This window comes from Piliocolobus tephrosceles, chromosome 19, assembly GCF_002776525.5.
Source record: "Piliocolobus tephrosceles isolate RC106 chromosome 19, ASM277652v3, whole genome shotgun sequence".
Classification (NCBI taxonomy): domain Eukaryota; kingdom Metazoa; phylum Chordata; class Mammalia; order Primates; family Cercopithecidae; genus Piliocolobus; species Piliocolobus tephrosceles.
In genome coordinates this window covers 21,606,644-21,630,166 of record NC_045452.1, presented here as the reverse complement: position 1 = coordinate 21,630,166, position 23,523 = coordinate 21,606,644, and the positions used below count along the sequence as shown (strand labels likewise).

Sequence of the window (23,523 nt, the reverse complement as noted above, 5' to 3'; positions counted from 1 at the left end):
TGGAAGAAACACAGCAAAGGCTACATAGGCTCTATTATTTCTTACATGTGGAAGTAAAATGAACTCAAAGTTGAGTTTTTAAAAGTGGTAAATCACTTTGGAACATGGTTTGGCAATTTCTAATGAAGTTAAAAATAGACCTGTCCTATAAGCTAGAAATGCTATACTACTACCATGTAGTATCTAGGAAAAATGAGTGCATTTGTCCACAAAAAGATTTATACAAGAATGTTCATAGTAGCTTTATTCATAATAGATGAACTTTGGAAATTATCCATATGCAGGAGAATGGATAAACAGATTGTGATACATTCACATTCACAAGAAAGGTGCATTCCTACCTTTCTTACAGGTAGGAAAGGAGGGAGGAACTACACAGCAAAACATGGATGAATCTCATGTACATTATGTTGAGCAATAGGAACCAGACACAAAAGTATACATACTGTATGATTACATTCATATGAAATTCAAGAACAGGCAAAATTCAGTAATGGTGATAGGGATAGAATAGCGGTCATGATGCAGGGTGGTGGGATGGTAACAGCTGGAAAGGAGCTTGAGGAAACTTTCTGGGTGAAGGAAATGTGGTTACTATATAACTGCATACTGATATGATAAAAGTTATTGAGCTCTACATTTAAGGTCTGTGCATTTTACTGTATGTTAATTACAACGGAGAAAAATCCCTAGTTCACAGAAAAAAAGAAACATACCAACTAAACCTACTCTATAGACTTCATTTGGATCCTTTTTCAAACAAGCTGTAGAAAAACCTGTTTATGACATTTAGGAGAAGTTGGAAATATGAACAGTTTATGGTAATTGATGACATTAGGAGCTGTGAAGTTTATCAGTTTGATGCAGCTATTATCAGTTAGAGATTGCTATCATCTGAACACTTGTTTTCCTCCCAAATTCTTAGTTGAAATCCTAACCCCCAAAGTGATGGTATTAGGAGGCGGGATCTTTGGGAGGTGACTAGGTCATAAGGGCATAGCCCTCATGAATATGATGAGTGCCCTTATGAAAGAGGCCAAGATAACTCCTTGGTCACTTTCTTCTATGAGCGGTTACAGTGAAAAAATGACTGTCTAGGAGGTGGGTCGTCGCCAGACATCAGTATGATATTGTACTGGCACCTTGATCTTGGACTTGCTAACTTTCAAAACTGTAAGAAATTTCTGTTGTTTATAAGCCCCTCAGTTGATAGTATTTTGTTATAGCAACCGGAACGGACTAAGGCAGAGATACATAATGAAATAAGGGATTATTCTAGGATTTGCCTCAAAGTGAAACAGGTTGTCACAGATCACAAATGAGGCATGGTAGGGATATAAATGAAACACGATTAGCCATCATTTGATTATTGTTTAACCTGCATGATTGGATTGATTATCTTTTGTGCCTAGTTTTTACTTGATGATAAAAATTTAAAAGTTTTAAATATGAATAAAAGATACATACAACTGGCTTTATGATTACCAATGAGACAAGATAATTGGCCTCTGAGATAGTATGCTGTAGGGATGCTGAAGGGTGGTAGGTAAAGGTAGTGCCCTAAACAAAATCCTTGCTATCTACACAAGGTATCTTCAGCAAGGGGTGGGGATTCCCAAGGGCAGAAAACCTCCCTATGCCCAGTAGACAGCCACATGATAGATGTATGTTTGAGTTAATTAAATCAGAATGTGTTTATGATGATGTTAGCACATTTAGATACTTTGTAGCTCCATAAATTGTCCATCCAGTGATATTAATTTTTTTCTTCAATTATCATGTTCTCATGTTTTCTGTCAGGACCTGATGGCATTTTCTGATGATGATCCAAAGCTGCCTTTACTAGCAACACCTCCTTCCATTGTCTCTCCAGTCACATGCTTGTCAGAAGCAGCAGAAGTTTGTAATCTTTTGGGTGCAGGTAAATTGGTTAAGGAATAGGAAGTTTATTTATCAGATTTTATTTTGTGAAATACAGCAACCGTTGGCTTCTATTTAACTTTGTTAATGAGGGACAGAACTAGCATGGATAAATTCAAACCACAACATGGTCCTATAATCTTGTTTTACCATTTGTTTCAGTGTTTTCTCTCTTTCTGTTTTACTTTTTCCTTTTTCATTGTTTCAAAAATCGACTACATGCCTTAAATCGAAAATTAATTTTAGTTCCTATTTTTCATTAAGAATTTAAATTATGACCTCTTTCAAAGGCAGGCGTTAAGTGAAGATGTGAAAAGGCAAGATGCACAGTAGCCACAAATTGGTTAATCATCTCTTGAACAATTAACATTAGAGAAAGGCACAGTATATAATTATACAAAACTGGCCTCAATAAATAACACGATTGAGTTCCAACTGGGATCTGCGACTACTCTGGATCCTTGAGGATCTGACTGACTCACTGTTGAGTCACTGCATCCTGTCTCTATTCTCCATGAACTCTCAATTTTCAATGCATTCGTCCTCTTGATTTTCTCAGAAAGTAGAATGGAAGATCTTCTGCCAACATGAGAATGAAACGTTCTCATTAGTATCTTTCATCACCTTATAAATCTTTGCTTTTATATTCATACAGGCATCTTATCCCTTACCACAGAGGTGGCTTTTTATGTTTTGAGTTATATGTTCTCACTCTTGTTGGACCATGCATTTCACATTTTCTCCTTACATAGATCTATAATATCCAGTGTATAAGTGCTAGAGTTTATTAGTATAGGTTTATTTTCTTTTTCAAGTTCATATTTATAGAGTTTTCTTACAAAGCAAGTTGTGAGAATGATGAGGATATTTTAATAAACACAAAAACAAGAAATTGAGGGTTATAGTGATATTTGTATAAGGATGGCATTAGTCACATAGATAATTAGTTACAAGTGGTTATAATTTTTAGACAGCTTGCTTTGTATTCTTAAACAGATTTAGATCCAGAAGCTTGAAAGAAGAGCATTAAGGAAAATGTTTTTGTATTCTGACACCCCCCTAACATTTTTTTTCTCCTAAGATTTTAAAAATAGGCTTTCTTTTTTTAGAGCAGTTTTAGGATCACAGCAAATTTGAGCAGAAAGTAGATTTCCCATGTACCCCGTATTCCACACCAGAGTGGTACATTTGTTACAATCAATGAACTTCCATTGCCATATAATCATCCGAAGTCCACGGTTTACACTGGGGTTCACTTTTGATGTTATACATTTTGTGGGTTTGGACAAATGTGTAATGATGTGTATCCACCATTATAGTATCAGACGTAGTAGTTTCACTACCCTAAAAATCCTCTGTGCTGTCTATTCGTCCCTCCCTCCCACCAACCCCTAACAACCAGTGATCTTTTTACTGTCTCCATAGTTTTTCCTTTTTCAGAACGTCATATAGTTGGAATCAGATGGTATGAATGATTTTTAGATTTTTTTTTTTTTTTTTTTTTACTTAGTAATTAACACTCTGGGTTCCTCCATGTCTTTTCATGGCTTGATAGCTCTTTTCTTTTCTTTTCTTTTCTTTTTTTTTTTAAACAGAGTCTCACTCTGTCACCCAGGCTGGAGTACAGTGGTGCGATCTCGGCTTACTGCAACCTCCACCTCCCAGGTTCAAGCGATTCTCCTGCCTCCCTGCCTCAGCCTCTCGAGTAGCTGGGACAACAGGCGCGTGCCACCATGCCTGGTTAATTTTTGTATTTTTAGTAGAGTCGGGGTTTCACTGTGTTAGCCAAGATGGTCTCAATCTCCTGACCTTGTGATCCACCTGCCTCAGCCTCCCGAAGTGTGGGGATTACAGGCGTGAGCCACGGTGCTGAGCCGATAGCACTTTTCTTTTTAGTGCTGAATAGAATATTGAAGGATATCTTGGCTGCAGTTTTGGCAGTTATGAATAAAGCCGCTTTAAACATCTGTGGCAGGTTTTTGTATGGACAGAAGTTTTCCCTCCTAACATTTTAATACAAATGAAATTGAGTATAAATGAGCATAAGAAGCAACCCTAAAGAGGAATAAGTCAAAAACATGTAGCCAGAGCACAGATCCCACCATTTTACTTGGCTGGGACCCACTTAATCAGAGGGGCTTTTTCTATTTTTAAGTCATTCATTTCTGCAATCTTTCCTTTACAGTAGTCTCAGAGATATCTTGCTAAAACGCAGATCTTAGCATTTCACTTCCCAGCTTAAAAGCTTTCAACAGTTCTCCACTGGCAATAGGATAAGTCTAATTTTTAAAATAGTACCATACAAGTACTTTTCATAGTCTGGTCCCAGCCAGACTATGGGCTTCATCACCTAAAACTGCCAGTTCTCACAGTGCCCTGTGACATTCCATTACTTGTCTTCTCTTTAGAATGTCTTTGTTCCAGTTACTTTGACTGTGTAACACATTGCATTGAAACTTCGTGGCATAATCATTTATTCTGCTCAAGGATTCTCAGGTCAGGAATTAGGATAGAGCACAGTGGAGATGGCTTGTCTCTGTTCCATGATGCATATCTAGCCTTAGCCAGGGAGCACAAAGGCTCGGGCAGGAATCATCTGAAGGCTTGCTCACTAACGTGTCCAGCAGTTGATGCTGGTTGTCAGCTGGAGGCCTCAGTTCCTCCCCACATGAGCCTCTTCATGTGGTTTTTCCGTGTAGGCTAGTTTGGGCTTCCTGACAGCATCGTGGCTATGTTTCAAGGATGAGTATTTTGTGAAACAAAGGACCAGAGTTGAATAATCTCAGAAGTCATGCTGTAATACTTCCACCTCATTCTGTTCAACAAGGCAATCACAAAGCCCTGCCCAAGTTTAAAGGGGTGGGGACATAGACCCTCCCCGGCCTCTCCATGGAGGCGTGTCAATGTCATATCGAAAGAAAAGCATATTGGATGAGACATATGTTGGTATAGTCATCTTTGGAAAATATAATCTGCCACAATCTTCCATCAAATTATAAATCCTTGACAAAATCCTATTTGAATAGCCAGGCCCAGTGAAAATGTCACAACTGCTACAAAATCTTTCTGCTTGCTAAACTGGTTTCTCCTTTCACTATGTTCCCAGAGGACTTTGCCCATTCCCCTGTTATACAGTTTATAATTTTGTATATTAATTGTTTTATAAATATTTATTTTAAAATTATATAAGTGAATATACTCTTAACTTTTACAAATTCGGATATAAAGTCAAAACCTCTCTTGACTGTCCCTTACCCCAACACAGTCCCCACCCCAGAGTGAACTATTACCAGTTTGGTGATTATCTCCGATACCTTTGTCTGTGTGTTACATACATACATGTACCTTTAGAAATATATATAATTGACTTAGCTTTAAAACATTATTCTGCATTTTTCTGAAGCTTTTTTTTTAACTTAAGAATATCACTTGGCTGTCCTTCAGTGTATGTCAATATGTAGAGATTTGCTATATTTTTTTAAAACTCCTGCAATCCTGGCTATCATAGTTTATTCCCTTGCTGATGACATTTTGATGTTTTTCACTGTTACAAATAATGCTTCAGTGAATAACCTTGTGCACATATGTGAATGTTTCTTTAGGGTGTGCTCCTAGAAATGGATTCTCTGGGTCATAATTTGTGCCCATTTTCATCGTAATTCATACAGCCAAACAGCCCTTCAGAATATCAGTATCAATTCACACCCTGGTTTGCAGCCTGGTCACCACACCCTCACCAACACGTGATGTTTTCAAGCCTTATGTTTTTATCACTTGGGTAAAAAGTTGCATTACCTAGTAGGTATAATTTGCATATATCCACATATTGAGTAGATATTTCTATTTCCTCTTCTATGGATTACCTGTTTTTTAACCTATTTTTTCTTTTGGATTTTTTTTATTTAAATTGATTTTATAGCTATATAGATACATATATAGATATATATCTGATTCTTTCTCTGCTATTTATGTTGCAAATATCTTTCAGCCTGTGAATTGTCTTTCAACTTTCTTAATGGTGTCTTTGTAGAAGTTTTATGTTTTATTTTGTCATATTTATTCCTCTTTTTCTTCATAGCTTTTGGTTTTTGTGTTTTTAAGGTGGTTTTTCTTATACCAAGTTTATAGAACATATTCGCCCATATTTTATTTTAACTTTTCTGTAATCCATGTGCATTTAAAGTATTTGCGAATGGTTTTAGATAAGGGCAATGGGCAGCCAGTTGTCTCAACATTTATTGACTAGTCTATTTTTCTCTACTGTTTTGAAATGACTCTTTAACCTGCACTAAATAGTATCTGTTTAACAACTCAATTCTATTCCGTTGGTTCACTTTTCTCGTTCTGGTCTGTTTAATTTTTTGCAACAACTATAACAGCGTACCATAGTGTTAATGTATACTGTTTTATTTAACCAATGGTCATTTAGGTTATTTCTGTATTTTTACTTTTATAAACAATGATGAAATGGCATTATTTTCCCCTCTCAAATAAAATAGGCTTGCTTTATATTTTTCCGTGATTTGACACAGATTCTAAAATACATTATTCTGAATTTCTCTTGGTAAATTCTGTCCAGTTCACTAACTTATCCTGTCAACAGATGGTTCTAATTTCCATGTTATGATTTTGGCAACTTCAGCTCAAGACAAAAATAAAGTAGGAAAGTTATTGTGGTACAGAATCCTCAGTTCTTCTCCTTTTCTCCCTTGCCTTTGCCCTCCGTAGGCACGCGGCGATCTGCTGTTCACACTCTGGCCTGCAGCAGAGAGGAGGTCTTACTCCCTCACACCCCCACCAGCACTAGGGACTTGCCTCGCTGACTTACCCCTTTCCTTACCTCCAGAGGAACCTCTCTTTACTCATTATTCCTTGCTTTTCTTTATAGTTTTACTACATGCTTATACTCTAAGCAACACACATTTCGTTTCACAGGCTCTTGAACTTTATATAAGTAGACTCATTATGAATTTATTTTTCTGTGACTTTTATCATTCAATATCATTTCTTGATTCACCTATTTTCACCGCTGTATAGTATTTCATTGTATGTTTATATTATAATGCATTTGTTTATTCTACTGTGGAATACTATCCTCATTATGTGTCAAGTTCTTGTATTGTAAATAATGCTGTTTCTACATTTGTATATTTGTACACGATTCCTGGTTCTCATGGACAGGAATTTCTCTAGGGCATATATTTGGAAGCAAAATTGCCATACAATTAGATATGAACATCTTCAAATTTGCTAGGTAATACCAGATTGTTTTCCAAAGTTCTAGTTGCAGTTGCTGTGTGTCCTCACCAATTTTTCCCCTAGAAAAATCCAGTCTAATGGGTGGGTATCATTTGTTCTAAAATATTTATCATTGTTTTTGTTTTTGTTTGTTTGTTTGTTTTTGAGACAGTTTCACTCTTGTCGCCCAGGCTGGAGTACAATGGCACGATCTCGGCTCATTGCAACCTCCACCTCCCAGATTCAAGCGATTCTCTTGCCTCAGCCTCCCAAGTAGCTGGGATTACAGGTGCTCACCACCACGCCCTGCTAATTTTTGTGTTTTTTGTAGAAACGAGGTTTCACCATGCTGGCCGGGCTGGTCTCAAACTCCTGACCTCAGGTGATCCACCCACCTCAGCTGCGATTACAGGCATGAGCCCCTGCACCCAGTCTTAAAATGTATTTCTTATAATGAAATTTAGCATATTTTCATATGTCGACACATTTCATAGGTATGACTCATTCACGTTTCCTCATCTGACGTGTCTGTTCATGTCTGTTGGTCATTCTTCAGTTTGGTTGTTTGTCTTTTTCTTAATGGATTTGTCAGAGTTCTTTATTCTGGAGCCTAAGTATCATATCTCAAACGTTTTTCTAGTTTGTGACTTGTCTTTACACTTTGTATGGAGTTTTTGAATAACAGAAGTTCTGAATTTTAATGAGGTAGAATTTTTTTCTCTATGGTTTGTACTTTTCATATGTATCTTGTGTTATTTTAAGAAATTCTTATCTCAAGACTATAAAGATAATTCTATATAGACTAACATTTTCTTATAGTTTGCTTCCCACAATTAAATATTTAATGCAGCTGGAATTAATTTTGGTGTATGATTGAGGTAGAAGTCCAATTTTACTTCTAAATGGATAGCCAGCGGTCCCAGAAACATTTATTGAAAAGTCGGTCCTTTCCCAAGTGAACTGCAAAGACATCTGTAACCTAAAGTAGATTTACATATGTGCATGGAACTGTTTATAGCCTCCCTATTCTGCTCCATCAGTGATATGGCCAACCCGGCACTGATAAATACTTTTAATCACGCCACTTTTGTAACAATTCATGATGACTTTTCTTTCGTCAGGAATGTTTTGGCTTCCCCCACCCCCTGCCGCCCAAGACAAGGTCTCACTCTGTCGCCCATGCTGGAATGCAGTGGCATAACTGCAGTTCACTGCAGCCTCAACTTCCTGGGCTCAGGTGATTCTCCCACCTCAGCCTCCCAAGTAGCTGGGACTACAGGCTCACACCACCACACTTGGTTAATTTTTTTTTTTTTTGGAGAGATGGGATTTTGCCATGTTGCCTAGGCTGGTCTCGAACTCCTAGACTCAAGAGATTTGCCTGTCTCAGCCTCCCAAAGTGGTGGGATTAGTTTGGGCTATTTTTGACCCTTTGCTTTCACACATGAAAGTTTGTCAAGTTTCTTGAATAAAACCTGTTGGAGTTTTGATTGGCTCTACATTGAATCTTTAGGTCAATTCGGAGAAGTGACATTTTTATGATATCCAATCATTCTATTCATTTAATTCTTCCTTAATGTGTTTTTTTATAGTTTTTCACACAGGTTCTGTATATCTTTTGTTAGGTTTAGTCCGAGGTACTTATGTATTTTCATTGCTACTGTAAAATGTGTCATTTTATAAATTGCATTTTGTTTGTTGATGAAAATGAATGGAATTAATTTTTGTATATTGATTTTGTATCCAGCAGATCTGCTTAATTTTTACCAGTTTTCCCAGTTTATCTGTAGATTCTTCTGGGTTTCTTATGTTGAAAATCATTTAATCTATAAATAGAAATGAACTTATTTCTTAATTTTCAAGCCATACACTTTGTATTTTGTTTTCTTACCATACTATGCTAGGTGAAATGACTTATACAGTGCTGAATGAAAGTGTGATCATGGAATTCCTAGGCTTAAAGAGAATGATTTAAACATTTTGTCATTAAGATAGAGGCTTAACTCATGTTTTTGCAGATCTCTGTTCCTTAACAGTTTTGTCTTGACTATATGTTGAGTTTCTCCATTTTTAGCATTTATATTGGTAGTTATAGGTTTTTCTCCTTTAATAATAATTATATTTATTATTAAATATTATTATAATTAATAATAATAATTAATAATTACATAAATTAGTTGATTTCCAGATATTAAAATAACCTTGAATTCCTGGAATAAGCTGAATTTGGCCATGATATATTATCTTTGATATATATTACTGGATTTGATTTGCTAATATTTTGTTCAGGAGTTTTGCATCTATATCTATGAGTAAATTAGCTAGGGTTGTTTTTTCTAAAATTCTCTTTGTCATATTCTGATTCTAAGGTCATGTTACACTCACAAAAAGAGTTGGAATGTATTTGCTCTTTTTTATACTCTGGACTAGTTTGTGTAGGGTTGTTCGTAAGGTGCTGTGAAAATAAACAAGGTGTTCTGTAAGTGCACGAACAGTGGTGCTTGCAGAGGGCTTCTGGACGGGAAGGCGAAGCTGCACCCACAATGTGTCTCTCCCTGTGAAGACAAAGCACTGGGCCAGGCGCGGGATCTCACACCTATAATCCCAGCACTTTGGGAAGCTGGGGCTGGCAGCTCACTTGAGATCAGGAGTTCAAGACCAGCCTGGCCGACACGGTGAAACCCCACCTCTACTAAAAATACAAAAATTAGCCAGGCATAGTGGTGCACACCTGTAATCTCAGGTACTTGGGAGGCTGAGGTGGGAGGATTGCTTGAGCCTGGGAGGTGGAGGTTGCAGTGAGTCAAGATTGTGTCACTGCACTGCAGCCTGGGCGACAGAGCAAGACTCCATCTCAAAAAGAAAAAAAAAAAAAAAAAAGAAGAAGACAAAGGGGGTCCAATGTAATCAACCTGCCACCTGGTAACTGGCTGTTTTCCCTGCTAGTGATGTAGCATCAGCTGCCACTCCAGGCATTTTGGATGCTCCGCATCTGTGGTAGCCAGGTCACCTTGGTGAGGAGCAGTCATGCTGTTGAGCCCCTGCCTGTTGAGGTCATCCTTGCTACGTGGCCCACTGAACAACCACTGGAATGACTAGGAAAGAAGATTATTGACAGCCACTAAGTCGAGCACTTTTCCCACCTGATTTTTGGAACCTCTTCCACAGTGAACGTCCCCTAGCAAGCATTTATAGTGACATAAATATCTTCGCATTGTGCGCACATCCTGAAAGGTCCATCCACATGCCTCCTTGTTACTCTTTCTGAGTCCCTGGCCAGCACCCATTAGATATCTTGTCTTCCAGGATGTCCTGTGTGAAGATGTACTGTTTCCAATGCTGTTGACTAAGAGGATTCTCCTGCGGTCTTTCAGGAGCACTTCTGAGTGGGGCTGTAGTTTAGCAGTTACCCACTTCTGGGTAGCGCTGGCATACTTGACGTATTAGCAATCCTGGCTAATTTCATGTTTAAACCAATCCTATACTTACCCCTTTTGAATGACAATAGAGAATTATCCATGAAGCTCTAGGTGTAGGTTGAGGGAGAGGCAGTGAAGGAGTGGGATCATGCTCCATGGAGTATGATCCACCTGCTTGCATTGTTTACATGGGCTTCAGGACTGGTTTCATCTATGTCATTTATTTTATTTTTATTTTTATTTTTTTAAGAGATGGAGTCTCACTCTGTCGCCCAGGCTGGAGTCCGGTGGCGTAGTCTCGGCTCACTGCAAGCTCCACCTCCCGAGTTTAAGCCGTTCTCCTGCCTCAGCCTCCTGAGTAGCTGGGACTACAGGCGCCCGCCACCACGCCCAGCTAATTTTTTACATTTTTAGCAGAGACGAGGTTTCACCGTGTTAGCCAGGATGGTCTCGATCTCCTGACCTTGTGATCTGCCTGCCTCGGCCTCCCAAAGTGCTGGGATTACAGGCGTGAGCCACTGCACCCAGCTCTCATCTGTGTCATTTTGATTTGACAGTGGAATGCTACTGCGTACATCCAGTTTCATCTTCTATGGATCAGGTCACACCCATAACATGAGCTGACATAGTCACTTGGTGTCCTGTGGTCAAGCATTCAGTCTTTATCAGGGTGCAGTAGCAAGCCAAGTATTGTTTTTTAGGTGGATAATCATTGCAGGCAGAAGAAGGCATGACCTTACTCCAAAACCCTAGCGGTCCACTCCTAGAGGTCTGCTCTGTGATATTCCTACTGCTGCCTGTTAGAGGCTCCACTGATCACTTGTCTGCCTCAGGCATTTCCCTTACCATTGGTTCTGCTAAGTTATATGATCCAGGTGTTGGGGCAGCTTATCCAGAGGCCTGGACCTGCTGCAGGGCCTTTTGTTTGCTTTGGTCCTCACTCAAAACTGGCAGGAAATAGAGCAGCATACCTATGGCCTCCAAAGTTCAGAGAGGCCCATGATTATCATGTTTCTTTCCTTATGTTGGGCATTTCAGATGCAATAACATACCTCTGACTTTAGAGGGGATATCTGACATGCTCCAGACCAGCGGACACTCTAAAAACATCACAGATGTGGCATTCCCTTGATCTTTCCCAGGATTTACTGGCCATCTCCTACGTACATGTAGCATCAAGTGTGCTTGCCACTTCTTGCATTAGTCCAGTTAGCATTGGACCATCAATGTGATAGCCAGTGTGATGCTCTGTGGGACAGACCTCAAGAAATTTAAGGTCCCTCTTGCCTCTGTTGAAGGACATAGCAGAGTTGACACAACCGTGAGGCAAGACAGTAAAGACAGTATACTGTGGTCTCTGTCACGTGAAGCCTAAGTGATTCTCATTATCTTTAATAGGGATTTTAGGAAAGTTTCTAGGTTGACGCCTATATACTGGGTGTCAGGGGCTATGATCTGCCCTAGTAAAGAGCCCACAACTGGGACTATAGCTATGCTTGGTACCATCACCTGATTATATTTGCAATAATCTATAGTCATCCTCGACAGTCCATGTGGCTTTTCAGAAAAACAGGCAAGTTATACTGGAATGTGGTAAGAATCACTACCCCTGCAACTCTGAAATCTTTGATGGTGGCACTAGTTTCTGTAATTTCCCCAGAAAGATTTTTAGAGGGGAGGTGATATAATTATAGCGATTCTGCCTGGTCTCTCTAATACCCTAATAACTTGAACTCCATGGGTGGTGGAAGCAGTGGGGAGGATTCTGCAGGTTACTAAGCAGGTCTATTCTCACCATACATTCTGAGACCATGGAAATAACTAGAGGTAGGTCTGTGGTTTAACTGGATTCAGTGTGAGGTAGCTCCTAGGCCAAGACTTCCCATGTGTCACCTGGTTTCTGTAAGTTCCCCCTCTGACCAGTAGACTACAGTAGCATTGTTGGATCTCCAGAAATTAGTGTCAGTTCAGAGCCAATATCGAATAAGTACTTATCTAAGTACCGTCATTGTTGGGAATAGCTTCAGGTACCTCTAGGGAAGGCTTAGGGGAAGATTTACTATACACACCTGTGGCTACATTGCAGGATTTGTTCTCAAAGGGCTCAGACCTTCCCCTCAAGAGGTTCTTGCTCTGTGAACTGGCCTAGATTTAGGAGCTGGATAAGAGGCCATGAATCCCCTATAATGACAGTAGTTAGGTTTCCTATTTATATTAAGCTCACTTAGTAGGCTGCCTATCTATTTTCCATAGGTCCTGTGATTCATTAACCACCACCACACGTCCTGAAAGTAAGAAAAAAAAAACAAAAAAACAAAAAACAGAAAACTAGTACCATGGCATCCCTGTGGTTTACTATTATTATTGTGCCTAGCTTGTCTCCAAGAGTTAAGCACTGCTATTTGCTTTTACTGCTCCAGGACCCCAGTATTCCCAGTGAGATCAGGAAACCCAGTTCCATTGCACCATCCCTGTTATCCCTGGTCATCTCAGCCTTCAGATGACAACCACTACAGAACTCTTCAGAGATGCTGGTGCCCCATTAAAATATGCTTTTTAAATGCCTTAGTGAAAGGAGTGTCCTCCAAGGCAATTAAAAGGTGGCTGAGCAAATCATATGTAATAGATCCATCCCAACAGTCCCATCTCACGGAGCTTTTAAGCTCCCTCTCCAGTGTGCCAGAGCAGTGCCCTTTTTCTGAGTCCTACACACATGACACATTCTCACACTCTCATTCTTTTCGTGTCCTGTTGAGATGTTACAGTCTCAGGGAGTCTTTCCTGGACATTTTATTCAAAATCAACACCTTCTCATTGCCAGTGGTGCTCCTCCCTCTTCCCTGCTCATTCAATCTATAGCACTTATCAGCATCTGACTTACTGTGTAACTATGTGTCTATCTGATTTAGGAAGCAATAGTGTGACCCAGGAGTCCCCAGACCACTCTCTGATATCCTAGTGAATCTGCCACTAGCACAGCACTGACTTTGGACTATGTTCTTTGGCCACATCTAGATATGTAGACTGCTTTGCAAGCCATTACATACAGTTTTTTTGTGTTGTTCATAAATTGGATGCATTTACAATGTCCTCCATTTTGGGAGAAGTTGCTGCTTGCCTTCACATTTCCTTAAAAGTGTCTTTATATCAATCATCAGAGCATTGCAAAGTGTGCCTCAAATTATAGAACTGACTGTAGAAATTTGAGAGGGTATCAATATAGTAAATGTGTATTATGTGGTTGACATTAAGACATCCAATTAAAACCTTTTTAAACTAATTTCCCCCCTCTTTTTTACTTTAAAAATATGGGAAAGCATGATTCATGCATGAAAAACAGAGATAAATGAGACTACTAAAGGCTTTCATTGATATGAATGAATAAATAAAACAAAGCCACAGTTGCAGTAGAAGTCAATTAAAAGACCAGAAGGGTGTTAAGAACATTTAAACATGCCATCTTTTCTTTATCTGCAGTGGTCACCTTTCTTCATTATTGTGATGATTAAAAGAATATTAAGAGACACTGACTTTTGAACTATTTATGAATTTTAGGTCAAGAAGCCATCCAACCTAACCTCTTTTTCCCATTGCTAATGAGTGTATGTATTATAACAATGTCATACAACCCCTTTGACAGTTCAAATTAGGAGAACGAAGACTAATCTAAACTGACAGATTCTTGATTAAAATAACCATGACCTCTCAAGTGTATAAGTTCCAAGTTGACTTTTTATTAGAATGAAACAGCTGTATATTTCTTTCAAAGGGTAAGTTATTCATCCCACAGAAATTTACTAAATGCCTACTATGCACTAAGCACTGTGCTAACTGCTAGGCAGTCAATGGTGAACAAGTTCCTGCCTTTATGCAGCTTCCAGTCTAGTGGCTTAACAGACCTAATCAAACAAATGAGGTATCAGGATAGAGAGAGGACACAAACATGTACAGGAGGGAACCCAACCCTGCTTTAGGACAGCAGGGGGCGCTTTCTGGAGAAAGTGATGCCCAAGCTGGTACCAGAGGGATGGGTGATGATAGTAGCAGTAGCCAACACTCATGTTGTGTGTGCTGGGTATACTTTTAAATGTTCAAGCTCATTTAATCTTCATAACAATCTTATGAGACAGATGAAGAAAGTCCACAAAGAGATTTTTTAAAACTTGCCCTCAGTCACAGAACTAGGAAGTGGCAGGGCATGACCCGGTACATACACACACACACACACACACACACACACACACACACACACCCCTAAACAAGAGTTTCACCGTTTCACAAAACAATGTTTATTGACAGTGTACTCTGATCTATCTTAGTCATTTTACTTTTTTAAAAAAATTAGATATGACCCACAGAATTTATTTCACAACCCACAGTTTGAATTGGTCACAACCCACAGTTTGAAAAACAGTTCACTACACTATTTTGCCTACTACACAGAATGAGCCAAACCAAGTGAGAAGAGAAGAGAATCTCAGGTAGCATGAACAGTGTGTGAGAGGCTGGGGTGGGAGAAACAGGAGGAAGGGGCAAGAGAGACTTGGCTAGTTGGAAGAACGGAAAGAAGTTTAGCAGAGCCTTAGGATGAGGTGGATGGCAGGAGAGGCCTTGAAGAGGTGAGCAACGTCTTATCTGTAAAGCTGACCATATTGTTTCCCAGCCTTTGGGCTAATATCAGGTGTAGAAGAGGTGGCCATATGTTTATTGTTCAGCCAGGTCACTTTAGAGAGTGAAAGTGAACAATTATGCCAGGATAACAGATGTAAACCTGGAGCTTCCCTGGCAAAGTGGCACGTAGGATAAGCCATGTTGAGAACTTTTTATTGTGTCCAAAAAACAATGGGGAGCCTTTGACGTGTTTTAAGCAAGGACATGATACAGCCAGATCCTTGCTGCAGGAAGATGACTGAACGCATTGTAAAGAAGAGATTGGAGGTGAGCAAGTTAGGGAAGCAATCGGGGGTCAAAACAGAATTAGAGACTTAGGACATTTCTAAAATAAAGCTCTGATCCGTCACAATTCCAAGAAGCTCCCTTAGGATAAAGTCCTAACACCTTAACATGGGCGGTAAGCTCCTTCCCACATTGGCCTCTGCTCACCTCTGCAGCTTCACTTTTAACCTCCTTTCTTCCCCCAGCCTCTGCTGTTCCAGCTTTATACACTGAACTGCTTCCCCTAAACACCATATTCTCTCAAGCTTTGCACACTTCTCAGCAGGGAAAACCCTCCCCTTGCCTCCATCCTCCATTCCTATTCATTTGTCTGAATCTTGCTCATTCTTGGGGTTTAGCTAAGATGTCACTTTTCCCAGGAAGCTTTCCCTGGCATTCTGAAGGCAGGGGCTATTGTTCTCCTCCTCTGGCTCTGAAGACACCCTGTGCCTGCCTCAGATCTGGTGCCGATTCTGCTGGGTTGTCCTTGCCTATTATTTCCCCCACCGTCAAACCAATGCAACTGTAATTTTTTGAGAACAAGGGCTGTGTCTTGTTCATCATTCTAGTTTCTGCCTCTAATCTAGAGCTTAGTACATAGTAAGTGCCCCATTAAATGTCTGTTAGCTGAATAAGTATCACTGGAAATGCCCTTCAATTGAAAAAGCCATCCTCTCAGTGCTTTTTGTATTTTTTGCATATACTTTAGAAGTATCTTCAAAGCAGATTCATCATGGCTTTTTAAAAGAAGAGCAGCATGATCAGCACACTGGGAGTCCTCTAAGCTCACCAGCGAGGTTCCCTACTAGCAGAGCTCTCTTTTGAAATTTTGTAGAACTTCCCTCATCCTAGTTGACACTTGATTGTTACATTAGCTAAAGAGAGTCTACTGAAAAGGAGGAAGTGCTCAAAACACATAGAATTTTAAATAATGTTTAAGGAAATAGTGAGGGAATGCATGTGGGCATTGGCACTGGCCCAGATATTATTTATTTAGATTTTCCTTTCATATCACTTCAAGTCTGATCTGAAGCCAGGATCTCTCTGTGGTGTGGCAGGAACCCAGATATGTAGCATTGATTTCCCCTGAGTTTCTAGATGTTGGGGTATTCACTGCAGTTAGTAGGTTGCAGAGGGCTACAAGTGAATGAGGAAAGGCTGGGGGGCAGAGAACAGGCTGAGGGGCTGTCTTAGTGGTGACTTAGAAGAGGTGGGTAGAGAAAGGACAGAGGGCCATCTGGCAACTGGAAGAGCCCCCCAAAGGCAAGATGGCATCTTATTCATGCTTAGTTGTGGACACCATACTTTCAAGCCATGATCTCAGGTGTGCCCAAAGGAGTAGCTATATTTCTGTAATTCAAAAAAAAAAAAAAAAAAAAAAAAAAACCACCACCACTACCACCACAACAAAAAACAAACCCTTAAATTTCCTGTGGCAGAAAATACAACTTTGGTTATTCTCTTTTCTTAGTCACTTCCATCGTAAACTCAGTCAATTCAGGATTTCCTGTTTTCTCCCTCTTGCTCTTGAGAATTACCTCAAAGTTCTGGGGACCTGCTTGGCATCATAATTCTGGGGATGGGGGAAATATCTGGTCCCTGGGTTGTTGGGCATCTCTTCACACTGACTTCTGCTGAGGGGAAGTTGATCCCATTGTTTTTAATTGTCCAGCTGTGTTTCTGCCCACATTCATTGATATCTTAGCAGCACTGCCCTGCTTAGCACAGTTAAGCCATGCACTCTGTATCCTCTGTGTCCCCAACCTGAGGCCCTTTCACTTCTGCCACCCTTGCTCAGCTAATTCTCTAGTGTGTAAGAACTGCTAGTCTCTCACACATCTCACATAGTAAGGGATTTTGAGTGGCTGATGCAGATATTCCCTTCACACCCTCCCAGCTTCTACTTCTGTTCTGCTTTTTCCATCCTTCAGCTGTGAGGTGAAGAGGGTTGAGGGAATTCTGAAGTGTTGCTTACTTTTTCAGGCTCCACCTAGGAAACAAATAGAAATCCTCTTCACCCTCAGAATGAAAGCAGAATGAGAGGGGGGAATTCTTCTCTCTTTTTTTCACAGAATGCTCAGTACCTAGAATAGTGGCTAGCTAATACTAGGTGCTCAAGAAATACTTGTTGGATAGATGGATGACCGGCCCCTCTCTGGTCTCCCCAGCTCCCAAGACTTAGCCCTTGACAGGCTCGATATGCAGGGCCTCCCTCACCAGGGACATCCTTGGTGCCCTTGCCAGGATCTGACTCTTGCTGCAGATCTCTACCCTCAGAGGATTCTCAGTCTGGGCTAGAAGCTTAGATGGAGGGGTGGGCATGAGGGGAGCCAGTATACTTCCCAAATCTTTATCTGTTACATATGAATCTGGCTTTTGTTTGTTTGATTTTAAGTCTTTCATCTCTGGACACATCATATACCTTCCCCTTGGGCAATGGTGGCTTCATCTTTAGGAACCTGTGCTTGGGGAAGGGCCTTGGGGATTCAGTGACATGTGGAATTGTGGGGAGGGAGATCATGTCTGTTAATCCTCCAATTGTTATCCTTTCACCTTTGTACACCCAGTTCGTAATGCAGTGCCCAGTACATAGTAGACTTTGAATTAATTTTTGTTGAACTGAATATTGGATGAATCGGAAACTGGTAATATATCGAAGAGAAAAGAGCAGAAGCTTGGGGAAGTCCTGAGGTTAAAGAGGAAAATGGAATATAGAGAAGTGCTCAGGATTATCATTTTTTTTTTTTTTTTTTTTTTTTTGAGACAGAGTCTTTGTTACCCAGGCTGAGTGTAGTAACACGAACACAGCTCACTGCAGCCTCGAACTCCCAGGCTTAAGTGATCCTCCCACTTCAGCCTCCCAAGTAACCAGGACTAGAGGCATGCGCCACCTCGCCTAGCTAATTCTTTAATTTTTTGTAGAGACAGGGTCTCGCTATGTTGCCCAGGCTGGTCTTGAACTCTTGGACAGTACTTCCTCCCACTTCGGCCTCCCAAAGTGCTAGGATGACAGGCATGAGCCACTTCACTCGGCCTTTTGTTTTTTGGTTTTTCTTTTTCTTTTTTCTTTCTTTCTTTTTTTTTTTTTTTTTTTTTTTGAGACAGAGTCTCTGTCTCTGTCACCTGGGCTACAGTGAAGTGGCATGATCACAGGTCACTGCTGCCTCAACCTTTCAGGTTCAAGGGATCTTCTTGCCTCAGTCTTCTGAGTAGCTGGGACTACAGACACATCCCACTATGCCCAGCTAATGTCTTTCTATTTTTTGTAAAGATAGGGTCTCACTGTGTTGTTTACACTGGTCTCGAACTTCTGGGCTCAAGTGACCCTCCTGCCTCAGCCTCCCAAAGTGCTAGGATTACAGGCACAAGCCACCACACCTGACCAGATCATTGATTCTTTGTTGAAACACTTCTATTCAATAAAGCCATATAATTTGTTAATAAAGCCATTTGTTAACTTTGATACTGATGAGAAGTATTGCTATTATATTTATTGATAGGCAATATAGTAGGTGATCTCTAGACCCCCACTTAGTAAATTAACACCCTAAATTAGAGTCAAAACCCAGACATTGTTCAACTTGCTATAAGCATCAAGTGAAGCATGGTTATCAAGCATCTAGGTGTTAATTGTAAAATAGTAAAATTCCGGAAGGGAAGATTGAGAAATTAGATTTTAATTCAGCAGATACTTCATGAGTTTCTGTCAGGCACTATAGTCAGCACGGATTTATGGCAGTAAACATGGCAGACTCTGCCTTCAAGGAACTTCTGTTCTGGTGAAGATAGATAATAAACAAAATAATTACAGATTGTAACATGTGCTATGAAGGAAATAAGGAGCTTCATGAAGCAATGATGGGAGCAACAACTTTAGTTAGAGTAGTCAGAGAAAGCCTTTATGCAGAGATGTTATGAGGTGAGACGAGAAGGATGAAGAAGGCTGGAAAGGAACATTCCAAGCAGAGGGAAGAGCAAATTCAGAGACTCAGTTATGGAGAAAAGGTTAGTTTGCTTCCAGAACTGCAAGGAGGCCAGTGTGGCTAGAATTAGCAAATGAGGGGATGGTGGTGTGAGAGATCAGAGAAAGACAGGCAGGGGCCATGGCATGTGGGCAGTGGAAGTTCTGTAGGGGGATTTAGACTGTTCTGAAGACAGCAGGAACATAAGAAGAAGAGGAGTGATAGAATCTGATTTATATTTATTTAAACACAAATTGGGGAGGATAAGTTGAGGATGGGGGAGGAAGGGAGAGCAGAAGCAGAAAGATAAGGAAGAAGCTATACTGACTATCCAGCTGACCATGACCAAGGACAGAGGCACTGGCAATGGAAGAAAGTGGGCAGATTTGAGATAGACTTTGGAGTTTGGCCCTCAGGATTTCCTCGTGACTGATTGTCAGAATGATGGAAAGAAAGATGGCTCTTGGTGTTCTGCCTCTGAGAAGTGAGTGTGTGATGGCGCTCTGTTGGGGATCAGAGAACAATTCCCCAAAGCATGGTGCTTGGGTATGCCGAATACTTTGAACTGAGGGACATCGGAAGAGCCTCAGAAGCAAAGGCTCTCCTTGCTCTTCTCTTGCCCTTCTTTCTCCTGTTTCCCTTTCTCTCTCAAGGCAGGCCATAGAAACGAGAATTCCTCTTCCCCAAGGTGGGTCGTAGAAACTAGAAATACTACTTGAATCTTCCCCTGCCTTTCTGTGTAGGAGCTGGCTAAAAAGAAATTCTCTGACCTATCTTGCGTGATAATAGGTCATAAGACCCTCATTCCAGAGGGGTCCTGCCCTGTACTGGGGAGGAAAGAATGCCACACAGAGAGACCAAAAAAATCTGAACAAACAGACCTTGCTGGGTTTCCCCGCTCGGACTATTAGCATCAGATCATTCCCTTTTGTCCAATCACAAATCTACATGGCTGTTCATTCTTCGTCGAACCTAAGCATAAAAACAGACAGTTTTCTCTGAGTCTTGAGTCTTTATCTCTGGAGACTCCCATGTCGTATAAAATTGTGATTAAATAAATCTGTTATACTTTCCTCTTGTTAACATGTTTTTGTTACAGGAGTGCTGGCCATGACCCTTATGATGGGGAAGAAGGGTATCACACCTTTTTCACCCCTATAGTTAGTTCTATTTACTGAGAAGGGGAGGATGGGGGAGATAATAGGTTTTGGGGATATATGAAGAGCTACATTTTACATGTGTTGTTACATTTGAGGTGGCTATGAAACACCCATTTAAAATCCTTCATTTACTCTTCTGGGAATATTAAACATCAATGCACTAAAATAATTAAATCAGAACTTAGATGATTGTTTTTCCTGTTTCTTTAATATGGCTCTCCTTCCTTGAAAAAACAAATATAAAACCATGTTAACTGTGCTTTCTGGATGATGGTTGTATGTCTACTGTGCAATTTAGAAATCTGAACCTTTCATTACTATTTAAAAAAAGACACACAACAAACCTTGAATGTAAGTCATTAACAAACATGCCCAGTCCCTTACTAAAATTCTGGGAGAAATCTAGTAGTTAGTCATTGCCCTTGTTTCTGATTACAGCTCAACATGGTTAAGCTACAGCTTCATTCTTCCTGAAGTTAGCAGTTTTAACAAAATGTAGTCATCTTCTTCTTTATATTACTACCTTCCGTACAACAGAATATGATGCTTTAGAGGACTAGGCAAAGTAGACAACGAATAAGATTGTTTCTGATGGGTTGATTAGGAGCATACAAATGTTTTTTCCTTTCTAAATATTTTGTAGTATCTCTTGGTATGAGTGTGTGTGTCTGTAAGTGTGTAATATGATAGCATTATTGTACAACAAAGCCACTCTATAAGTGCCTTAGAGTTTTGCAACAGATGTTTCTTTTGTATTGTTGGACCCACATGCAATGTGGCCTTAAGACAGATAAGCAAAGGACTACAGCAATTACAAATCTTTTTTTTTTTTCATTATAATACCCATTTATTTGCTTTTTAATATGAGGAAGCCAGTATGAGGAGGATTAGGATGTCAGATGTCATCTGGAGCTACCATTCATAGAATGCTTTCATTTAAAGCTCAAAATTTGATGACTCCAAGTCATTTCACAGCCCAGCTTTCCATGGACCAAACAGGTGCATGGTAGTATAAATCAAGAGGAAGAAAAAAGCTTAATATGCAAAAGATCATTGTTAAAGCACATATTACATGATATGTCCAGTAGTGTAGTGAGAGGAGAACTGGTTTTAGAGTCAGATAACTTAGATTTGAATCTTAGATTTGGCACTTAGTTCTGTGTCACCTTAAGTACATTACTTACACTTGCTGAGCTTCAGTTTCCTCATCTTATATGTTGGACGAATAGTATCTACCTTATAAGGTGATTGTATATAGAGAGCTTATTTGTTAAAATCCTTTTGCTTAATAGGTTAGCAATACACAACAATTGTTATTCAAGCACATGATAAGCGAAGGGTTACAGCAATTACTACAGCAGTTACAGAGATCAGCTGTGGCTCTTGCCAAGGTCAAATGTTTAGAATAAATACAGATTTAAAAGGTGTTTTGCTTCCTTGTAAGAATTTGACTCATTTAACTTAGAAAAGAAAAACCTAGGAGTGCTTTGTGGTTAGTAATGATAATTACCATTGCTTTGCTACCTATGAACTTGGAACAGCTTAATTATTCAGAAATAATCACTCAATTGTGATAAGTCTATGGTAATCATATCTTAACTGTCATCTGTCTCCATACTTTGGGCCCTTATCATCCCCTGCCTGGGCTGTTATAATACTTTTGTTAGTGACCTCCTCATTCTCAGCCTCACTCCTATCTATCTGATCATGTCACTTCCTCTTCAAACAGCCTTTAATGGCGTTTCATTGTCTCCAGGGTAAAAAGTATACTACTGACTCCTTACATTTTCAGCAGTGTGGTGGACTAGACAACCTCAAGGTTCTAATGCCATTAGAAAAACAAACCTAGATTCTGGATGAAAGATATCTTTTAATGCATTGTTGGGTCCATAGGAGCTAAAGGAAATCTCTAAGGGCAAAACAGAACAAAAATTGCACAAACCAAATAAACCCAAAGCTGAAACCTGATTGGAGCAAGAAGCTATGAATATAAATAAATCCAAAGGCAGGTTTCCCTGAAGGCAAATGCTATATCAGTAACAAATCAGAAAACTAAGCCTTGAACCAGTAGCAAGGGAGGAAGGTGGGCCTCAGACTTTTGCATAAAGTTGGAACATTCAAGGAGGCTAAACTGACTCTAGTTCCGAGGCTCCTGAGAAAAACACAGATCCTTTCTGGAGGAAAGCATGCCTAGGTTAGACACCCAGGATTCTCACAGATTAATCTCAGATTGACATGATTGGAAGTTGCCAAAATAATAAGAGAATAGAGAGGGGCTTCAAAATGGCTGCCTAAAGGCATCTGGCACTCATCTCTTCCACAAAGAAGAACCAAAATAGTAATCAAATAATCACATAGAGCATCTAAATGAAAACACTGGAATTCAACAGAGAAATGACAGGAAACACCTAAGGCACAGGAGCAGAGGGAAGCAAGGCAGCCATCTTGGCCAGGATTGGCTGGGAGCTTGGAGAGGCTCCCCAGTATGGAAGTAAGTGAGAAATCCTCATGGTCTAGTGTGGACTCCTGTAACCTTAGCTACAGGAGAACTCCTCAACCTTGTGGTCCCCAAGGCTAGCAAAGGGAATTGCCTAGAGACTGTGTAACAGATTGCTCCAGAGAGGGAGCTCGTGCTGGCTCCCACATGTTCCCTAAGTCCTAAGCAGCTGTAGCACAGTGCCAGTTTCAGAGCCCAGCCCCACCAGACTACATCCTGCCCTGGAGCCTAAAAGCCCCTGCATCTCCACATCCTGGGAGTTCCACTGATATCCTCCAACCCCCATCTACCCAGAAGGTTGCAGCAGCGTGCCACTGGTTGAAACCAGCAGAGTGACAGGGTCCCCAGTGATAGAGACAGGAGATAGCCGAATGCCGCACAGGTCATTGTGC

The 23,523-nt window shown here is 40.2% G+C and overlaps 1 protein-coding gene across 1 annotated transcript in view; it reads left to right on the top strand.

Moving 5' to 3' along the window:
* Window positions 1-23,523, top strand: part of ENTHD1 (ENTH domain containing 1) — a 121,925-nt gene that overhangs the window by 40,406 nt on the left and 57,996 nt on the right. Inside the window, exon 4 of the mRNA XM_023222245.1 lies at window positions 1,801-1,921. Coding sequence (XP_023078013.1) covers window positions 1,801-1,921 — 121 coding nt within the window. The remainder of the gene's footprint in view (window positions 1-1,800; window positions 1,922-23,523) is intronic.